The sequence below is a fragment of the Agrilus planipennis genome, unplaced genomic scaffold, assembly GCF_000699045.2.
Source record: "Agrilus planipennis isolate EAB-ADULT unplaced genomic scaffold, Apla_2.0 scaffold14, whole genome shotgun sequence".
NCBI classification, from domain to species: Eukaryota; Metazoa; Arthropoda; class Insecta; order Coleoptera; family Buprestidae; genus Agrilus; species Agrilus planipennis.
This window is the reverse complement of record NW_020442313.1, coordinates 1,349,485-1,359,685: the sequence shown is the minus strand read 5'-3', so window position 1 is coordinate 1,359,685 and position 10,201 is coordinate 1,349,485. Positions and strand designations below refer to the sequence as shown.

Genomic DNA, 10,201 nt, shown 5'->3' with positions numbered 1-10,201 from the left:
TTAAATAAATTTTTTTGTGAATTCTGAAACTAAATTTCAAATTTTCACAGTTTTTACCTTTACCTAGATTATTATTTTACTAAATAAAAGAAAAAAAATATGTGAAATATTAATATGAATATTAAAAGCGCTCGAAAAAACCAGTAAAATAAAAAAAATTATGAGCGACCCTTCAAAATTCAAATTTTGAGCTGAAACTTCCAGAAACTTATTATCTTTTTGTCTATGAAATTATACCGTAACTAGAAAAAAATGCAGTTTTTTGCGATTTTTGAAATCTTAAAAAAATTAGAGCGACATCATAAAAATTTTGTTTTGAGCTGTCCTTTGAAGGGGGTTCTTAAAACATTGAAAACTAACATTTCTTTACTCGAGAGTGAAAAAAAAATAATCGGCTTCTTGCGCCACCGTAACAGGTACATATATTTTAATTACATGTTATAACTACCAAATTGAGATGTGTAGTTTGTTTAATATACATATACCACGAAAATGTTGCCGAAATTAACATGTAAGTAACGTGCATTACCGACATAGTGACACACTTTATTACTTTGGCTGACGTATAACGATCATATATTCGGAGAGAAATAATGACACAGCTTAGACATTATCTACTAAGCTTTATATTGACTACAATATTGATTGTACCTACCTAGAATGATTATGTAAGAGTGTTTAATAAAAAATTTTATTTTGTTCCAGGTGGGAGACGAAATTCTAGCTGTAAATTTAGTAGACGTAACTAGAATGAGCCTGGACGATGTAGTTATAATAATGTCAATACCGAGAAGATTGGTCCTTGCAACGAGACAGAGAAAGGGCAGTAAGGGAGGACAGGGTTCGCCCAGTGTACAACCGCGATCCGAACACAAACAACCACCTGTCGTCGTCATAAAACGGGACATACGGGAAGAGGATCAGGACGATGGTGATTTAAGTCAAAGCAGGTAAACACACACACTGTACCTAACCATGCATCTACATCTACCCATATTCGCCCATAAACATGTAATTTACCATTACCTAATTGACGTCTGATAGGTATTTATTACCAGCAATGGTTCGTAACACCTTATTCGTGTATAATCTAATAACACAATAAACATACTGTGTCTACACAGTCAATTGTTGAAAACTAATTGTAGTTTCTCCCAGTTACTCTATCTCGTATTAATAAATTATCATAATCTTCTCTATAAATTAAATATTGATTAGAGTGACAATTATTTCGCCAAACATTTGCTTCTTCAAATTAGATAAAAAGCGGCACATGAGTGTTGTTTGGGGTGAGTCCTGTTTTAGAAAAGCGAAAGAGAGAATATAATTCGATTATTCGCGCAGATAGATTACATACTGTCTAGAGCAACTGTCTTCATACTGCTACAAAACTCCCCGCGCGTCATACTTTTAGAGCCTTTTCACACGTGCTATATTTTGTAGCACTTCCGTTGCTAGTTCCGCGTTAAGAGCGATTTTTTGCAGCCTTTCGATATTGTAGGCGATGTATACTTCGTTTACTTTCTGTAGCGATGTGACCTTCAGTTTGACCGGCGCAAAGTAGAAAAGAACAGCACTAGGCAAGAAAAGGAAGGAGACAACTCTCGCCCAAACTCATAACCGATGAGGAGCGTATAATCCGTATAGTACTGCATGAAAAAATTGACCATTTTATCCACTACAATTGCATTGCTGTTATTGGTACCATTTACTACTGAAAATATCAACGAGATGTTTATTTATATTTGAAGACATATTAAAGACTTTAACGCTTGTTTTCGACTAGCACTAGTATTCATGATTGAACAAAACTTTTGGCAGGTACTGTATGAAAAAGTATGTTTAATGAACAAGAGTCGAGAGTATAATGAGCTTTTTTTCTCCCTATCTACGATTTTGCCAGCGCGCATCCAAGACATTGGAAGGGGCACATCGCTAGAGAAAGTAAATGAAGTATAGTAACGTATCTACTTCAAATTTAAAGAAACAGTTATTAAAATAAAGTCGCAGAAGAAAGGCGAAGATGAACTTACTTTATTAGCGCTTCTGATAAATTAAAAAAAAAAAAGTGGAATATAAAAAATCGGAAATATTGAGTCGATCCTTACAACAGCAATCGATTGATAAAAGATTTTTTATACATTTTTCCAAGATTTATGTCGAAATGAAAAAGGTTTTTCAGTCATTCCTTCTCCTTCTTCCCATGCTCTTCCTTATACAGTCTGCACTGCAGTTATTCGACATTGTGCATCATCGATCTATCGCACTACTAAAAATAATCCAGTGTTAACTTAAGTAAATGTATTTCTTAGTGAAGCGCAACAATTGCATAACTATTTAGCCACGCGATTCAAGCGAATGTCGCTACAGTTCAGCGACTGTAGTGCTACGTTTTTGAAGCGCTACTGTCATGTGAAAGCATCAAAAATCACCGGAATTCAAAAAATCGCGCAACTGTAGCGCTACAAAAAGTAGCCCCTGTGAAAAGGCTCTTATCGTGGTGTAACGCGTCTTTTTTTTCCACAGTTACATGTTCATTAATTAAACAGTTTCTTTCTGGTTAGTTATGAACTATCATTATTTAAATTAAGGGTAGTGGTAATTTTCAATTACAACAGCACCTCTATTGTTAATGGGACACGTATCCGATTAGTAAAGTTAAAGTATGTCTGTAGTTTCATTTGTTTGATTGCTGTTGTCACTTCACTGTACCGATTTCTGTGAAAATATTTCAATAATGTTCTGCAAATGTTAAAAATTTTATTTTTATTCTCTTCTTATCTCAAATAGTTACCATAAGCTGATCATTTTTATTGTTTGGAAAACCATTTTTATGTTCTTTAAAACGTATTTCGAAATTTCTTTCTACGTATCCACTTAAACTTGAACTTGTATTAGCTTAATATAATTAACACATTTTTGAAATTATACTTTGGGTGTACAAGCTTTTGTATAAACATTTTATATGCTACCGTTATGTACATTTTTACAGTTTACAGCTTTTAAAGACGCTTTATTTTTATTTGATAGTAAACTTTTTAGTTACTTTGTTTTGTTTTAGTTATACGTTTATATAGCGGGTTACACAACAATAAAAAAAAATGCGCAATTAATATTTCCACTAATTAAAATAACCACAACATTATTTTTTGATTTTGTATTTTTCTATTATTGTTTGCAACATAATTTTGTATTGTACATTTTAGAATTACACATTTTTTACAAATGCTTTATTTTTTTATTTTTTATTGTCTTTTTGCTTTAATATAACATCACGCCTTGTCTATCTTTTTGTTAAATTTTGATACATTGTGCTTCTCTAAAAAACTGTAATAATAGTTTTAGTTTCTACATTCATTTTCCGGAAAACACCATTATCAGTTTTAATAAAGGAAATGTTCGGTCAATTTTTATTTTATTTTTTATTGGAATAAGTATTACATCAGTAACTAAAAAAAAAATATATAGAAGAGAGATAGAACATACAACACATTTAGTACTAAAGACAGCAAGAATGCCATACTATTTATTTGGTTCTTTAAAACTTTTTTTTATTGTAAAACCAACCATCAATATTTCTCCGTGGATGTAAGGCTTTCCCAAAGTATATTTTGTTGTTTTGTTACCATGATAAGTCTTACATCCAAGGCGAAACGTTACTGGTTAGTTTTACAATGAACAGAACCTTTGTACAATATCTAGTTTTCTACTTACACTTCATTAGAAAAAACGAATATATAAGGCTTCCGTTTTTCATTCGTACATAGGGAACCCTAACCCGAAAATCAATTTAACTTAACAAAGATTTACCACGTTATGTTTAGACCATAGACATCTTATTAATCTACAAGTAAACAACTATTTTTTGTATTTTTTTTTTAAATTTCATCAATTTTCTTAAATAACTTTAAAACTATTTATTTTAAAATTATAAAAAAAATATATTTGAGACCCTTACAACAAGCCCTTTCATTTGATATATCACGCGGTACAATTTGAAAAACTTTTTTCTAATTTCCTATTGCCCCCTAAAAGTGACCCCCATGTTTTTCGTTCGGATAGAAATGGAACCTAAACTAACAATTTATGAAGGATTAGCAGAAATTCGTAATGAATGAATGAACATAATCGCCTAAACTGGCTTGTGGATAAAGATATTGTTAGTTCAACAATTTTTTCTTAAAATTTATGTAATTATTATGCAAACCATGTTGCTGTAACAACCAACGGATTTCTTTTACAAAATAAGCATCCAGGTAATTTACTTTCAACTTAGAATCCCAGTTATAATTTTTGCTTTCTTGTAAAAAGTCTTTGGATACGTAACGCGTAACGAAAGATAAATCGGTATCTAAACGATATTCAGATTTAATAGTAGAAACTTTTAATTACTAAATTGATCAAATACCCACGATATAAATTTGAATAATTTTACTACACACCATGGACATGAGAACAGAAGATTATTTCTTATATCTTTCGCCTTATATCATCTAACACCGATATGTAAATAAAAAAGTGCATCAACATTGCGTTCATAGTTAATCATTCATCATTATAAGGCGGCCAGTCCTAAGACTGGTTGGACACGCACTTCCACACTTTTCTATCCTGAGCTAATCTTTGCATTTCCCTAAAACTAGAATATCCCACATCCTTAACTATTTGCGAGCAGTAATCTAGTCTATGTCTACCTCTTCCCCTCCTAACTCCCGTTTCTGCCTCTAATATGTCTTTGACCAGACCTTCATGCCTGAAAAGGAGTCCTTCCAACCTATCTCGCCTATTTCTTATTGACTTCCATAATGACCTCTGTTCTCCTATTCTTTCTAATATTTCTTCATTTCTAACCTTCCCTATTCACAGTATCCTCATCATTCGTCAACACCACATTTCGAACGCTTCGAACCTTTTCTTTTCCGTCGCGCCCACCGTCCATTTTTCACATCCATACAGAGCCGCGCTCCAAACATACAATTAACAACATTTTTACCAATTTCTAATTAAACCGTTTGTGAACATAGAAGTGACTTCTTTTTATTGAAGGCGACTCGACCCTGCTACTTTTCCGTCCTGACTTATTTGACTTCCTAGATACCTACCTAAAATCAGCCACTTCTTCTAATTATTCGTATCCTATCTTTATATTCGCTCTTTCCCTACTTTTTCTTCCTTTGTATACCAGTATTTTTGTTTTACCTTTATTTATTTTCATACAGTACTGTTTTGTCAGTACCGCTTCCATTTTATTTAAAGCTATCTCTAACTCCTTGCTAGATGCTAATACTGCTATATCATCTGCAAATCTAAGCATACTATTCTTTTGCTCCTTTATATCTATCCCTATAGTTGTACTGTCTTTAATGATGTTGATCGCGTCTTCGATATATACATTAAAAAGTAGGGGTGACCGTGTGCTTCACCACTGTCTGACTCCCTTCCTAATGTTTACATTTATACGTTGCTACATTAAAATGACCAAGTTTAGAAATGGGAAAAACAGAAAGAAGAAGTAGATATGTCCCAAATTTAGGAAGCCTTACCACCATTTTAATCACACTCATTTCATTTTTCACCAATTTCCAAAGCATTTTTTTTACATTATAGATTCCGATTTATTTCATACTTTATTCATTAAATTATCGCTTCTAAATAATAATATTTTATGGAATTCTCCAGGTAATTTTTCGAACTTTTTTATTAATGTGTGTACAAACGGCCAACCAAAAAACTGAGCGATCCAGACTTTTCTGAAGTTTTTAAATGAAACCAAGCAATCGGTATGTTGTTTACCCGAATAATATTTACTACTACTCTGTAGCGGTAGCATCCAGTAAACTACGTATTATCGGAATTAAAAGTTAATTCTCCAAGGGAACTCCGTTAAAGTTCATAGACCTATGCGACGAGATTGTAATCGAGTAATTAAAGTTTTGAATTGAATATGGAAATGGAATGGAGTTTATGAATACAAATTAAAAAACAGGGTTGATGGAAATCTCATTGACGTCAAATAAAAACAGTTTCTGTCATTATTAATATTACGCAATACGTATAATAAAATAACTGAAACAGATTATTCCATCGCAATATTAATTGCGTCTGACAGAACAATACTATACATATATAAACACAAGTATACATACACACGCATTAGCAAAATCTGTTCATATACCGAGTGTCCCATTTTATTTTGTCACAGAAAATATTTCCGTGGAGAAGTTCTAAATTGCAATATAACCTCTACAAACGTTGTTCGGTTCTAGAGGATCGCTTGATTCTGTGATCCGAAACCGAAACCGAAAGATTGTTTCTTTTTGAATATCTCGCCAGGAAAATGCAGAAGTTGTTGGGGGTCACCTAATTCTCCAGATCCATAACCATGAACGAACCCCTATCGTTTATTCAAAAATTGATTTTACAGGGGACTCTGTGGAAGTCAATAAGAAATAGGCGAGATAGGTTGGTAGGACACCTTCTCAGGCATGAAGGTCTAGTCAGAGACATATTAGAGACACAAAGGAAAGTTAAATTAGATTACTGTTCGCAAATAGTTAAGCTTGTGGGTTATTCTAGTTTTAAGGAAATGCGAAGATTAGCTCAGGATAAGAAAGAGTGGAGGTGCGTGTCCAACTAAATCAGTCTTAGGACTGACAATCTTATGACGATGATACGTTGGATAGTTACTAAACTAACATTGAAAGTATAATTTCACGTAATTTTAGAAAACCACATTGGAGTATTCGGTTTTATGAAGTTTGTAAGCAAAAAATCCAAAATAAATTCACCTAACATATAGAAACCTTTGTGACAAATTAAAAAAAAAAACAATACGAAATATTCGTCTTTGCATCGACTTATCTACATTATCCAGAATAATTGTTTATAATGTATAAATTGTCTTTATAATAATCCGTTGAATGTCAATTACAAGTACCTAATGATGATTACATAGACTCACAGACTTCGTGTCCATATGTAAACCGCTTGCGGTGCTTTGTGTCGTAAAGTTAAGGGTCAAATTTGAATAAACCTTTTCGCACTACGTTTCGAAGAGTATATCTTTCGAATTATTTCACGAACCAAATTTCATAAGCACACGCTTGTATATACTTCTATTTATGCATATATGTACGTTTATCAATGTGTGTACATGTATTTTGCTCGTGCTTGACATTTTAGAGTTGCTTAACTGAAATGTTAAACAGTTCGCAGCGTTGATTTTGCCGTTAGCGTAAAACAAGTGGAAACCGCTTGAGATCAAATATGTCGTATATTCGGGACGTTACAGAATTTCCTGACCTAGTTATTATTTCCTTCTTCTGACATCCCATGAATGGAAATAAGCACTTCACTGACAAGTCACGTTGCAATCTAAATAACTCTGAACAATTCCGAAGAATAAACGAGAAAATACGCAGTACTATGTATGACATTCGTAAAAAAAAAAGGCGTACAACGTAAATTTCATGGAACAGATTTTTAATTAAACACAGCTTCTTTTTGCCATGGACCAATTTGATATCATATACAGAAGACAATGTTCATTTGTTAGGTGTTTAAGATTACACAGGTCTGCGAAATTTGTTTTTGAAAAGTTTTTTCTTAAATTGTTAATATTTGTCGTAATTGTCTTAAAAGTAATAGAAAGCGATATTCATATGGTTTTTATCACGTCACATTAACCCATAAATACTCAGAGAACACATTTCCATTTGAACCCTTGTCACGTAATGAGTGCGACGAAAAAATATTCAATAACCAGTGTTTCTATGTTTTTAAGGATGCTGTTTTCGATGGTGTTGGTTAAAAATACCTCCGACAATATTAAAGCATGGAAAGATCGAAAATAAAAAAAAGCTGATTTTTGAATTGACTTTTTTTAAAAAGTAATTTTTTGTGTCCTTACGATTTTTTTATATGCTTAAAACCTATATAAATCATGACCTCGATATCTAAACATGAAATAATCACCGTTGGTCAAGTCAAAATGCTTTTACAAACTGTTTGATCAAACCATGTTTAATGTAAAGTGGTGGAAGCAATACTTTCTTCTTTCAAACTCATATTGATGACATTTTTCACTTCGGCTTCCAATTGCATTCTAATTTGGACAGAAATACCGAATAACAATGATTTTGATTTACCGTAAGTCCACTGTCTTAACACTTCAACACATAACCGGCATATTTTATCGTAACCCAGTGTTTATCTTGGTGACACAACTTCATTCTGAAGTAAGCTTAATAAGGATTTTTTACAAAGTCTGTTATATTCAATCTTTGCTTAACTATTGTATATTGTCCGCAAATGTAAAAAAATGCATTTGAACTGTTTTTACAACTCCGAGAAGCCATAGTTAAAGATAAATAGGACACAATCTTTTAATTACACGTTAATATTATATGTCTGTCAATAATGGCGCGCTAGAAATTATTTTTTTTTTTCAGGCGGTGTAAACTACTATTACTTACTTTCAAACTATCTACAATAAAGTAAAAGACAATATAATACTCAGTCAGAGAGTATAAAATAGAACTATACGCTATAAAATGAATTTTGTAAAAAAACAAATAAATTTGCTGATTCAAAGAGCTGTATGTATACATATACATATATTAATCTACATATAAAAAAAAAAATGTGACGTGATACGTTAAAACAAAGTTTATATTTGCAAAATATAGACCAACTTTTACATGCTTAAGATAAATTTATACAAAAAACTTTTTTATCGCAGACCTGTGTTATTTGTCTCACAGTAAAAGGCTGGTAACAACGGTGATCCCCTACAATTTTGTTCATCACTGGTAGCCGTCTCTTTTTTCTTAATATTACTTTAAGTAAATGTCTTAAGACACATAAGTCTTTTCAAATCCGTTTCTGTGTATTTCCCCTCTACATCAGTCAAGAATTCCTTGATTTCTGCTACCACAGTCCCCACTTTCCTTCTTCTTTTGAACAGTTCGCTCCTTCAGTTCAACTGTTTTTCTTTTAGTGGCCTTAACTCTTAACCTTTACCACCCCATTTATTTCATAATAGAATTGTTTAAAGTGACTGCATACCTATACAATTTCCAGAAATTCCTTTTCGAAACCCCCTACTCTGTGAAGTAGATGCCACTTTATTAAAAAAGGCATTTCAATTATTTTTTTATCGCTTCCGTTAGTTCCTTTTAAACTAAAGCTTCCCATTTTCAATTAACCCAACAATGTAACCTAGACAGAGGACGACGATAACAAGTAAATTGTTTCGTGCAAAATTAATTTCTCCATCCTTCAAGTTGAAGTTGAAAAAAATCTTCGTTAGTAATTGCGTTTCGTTTGAGGTTTGTAGATTGTGGCGTGTCTGTGTGGTGCCCAGTGACGTCTAAACACAGAAAAAAAAGCCATCGATGGCGAGCAATTTAACGTTCTGCTCGAGGCATTTCGAGAAACAATCCCGTGCCTCTTTTTTCCTTGCTTCCAACCTTAGACGGCTTTGACGTAACATCTGCTGTTACATGCCATCACTCAAGTGTGCAGTACTTATATACAAGAATGCTTTTTAAAAGTTAATGGAACCGCAGCAGAAAATGTCAAATCATATTCTAGAATATTCATTATTGAATGGTTTTTAAGAAAGAATTTCAGACAACAGCAGACCTAATACTTTTACATATTTTCCTTAAATTAAAAACCTTTTGATTGATTGCAAGTAAAGTTAGAATCGAATATAAAATACTCAATGCCATTGTTGTTAATTGAGAGCAATGATTAAAATAATATTAACAAGCTCTAATTTAATTTAATTACAGTGGACTTCATTTATTATGACTCCGCCTATATTGACCAACCGCTTAACATGAAGTAATTGCAGTGTTAAGTTTAGTTTTCATATTAAATTCTCTATAGGAAAGTTTGGATATAATGATTCCGTTTAAAATGACATCGTTTATTATGACTGATTCTCAAGAAATCATATCCGGCTATAGTGACCCAAATGATTAATAATATTTTCGCTCATTTTTCTTATGTGTATTGATATTACAATTCATCCTTTTTTCTTTTTTCTGTTAAATATATACAAATTGTAGTTTTTCTGTCTGTTAAACTAAATAACTAAAATAAAAAGTTGCTAATTTTTAAGACTGCTTTGTATGACGCCCGCTTATATGACGTGTTTTAATAATATTTTAATAATTTTATCATTTAGTATTAT

At 32.2% G+C, this 10,201-nt stretch overlaps 1 protein-coding gene across 7 annotated transcripts in view; it reads left to right on the top strand.

Moving 5' to 3' along the window:
* Window positions 1-10,201, top strand: part of LOC108737721 (rho GTPase-activating protein 100F) — a 107,090-nt gene that overhangs the window by 75,860 nt on the left and 21,029 nt on the right. For all 7 annotated transcript variants that reach the window (XM_018470814.1, XM_018470796.1, XM_018470806.1 and 4 more), the window contains one exon: window positions 706-950. In XM_018470814.1, the coding sequence (XP_018326316.1) occupies window positions 706-950 (245 nt within the window). The remainder of the gene's footprint in view (window positions 1-705; window positions 951-10,201) is intronic.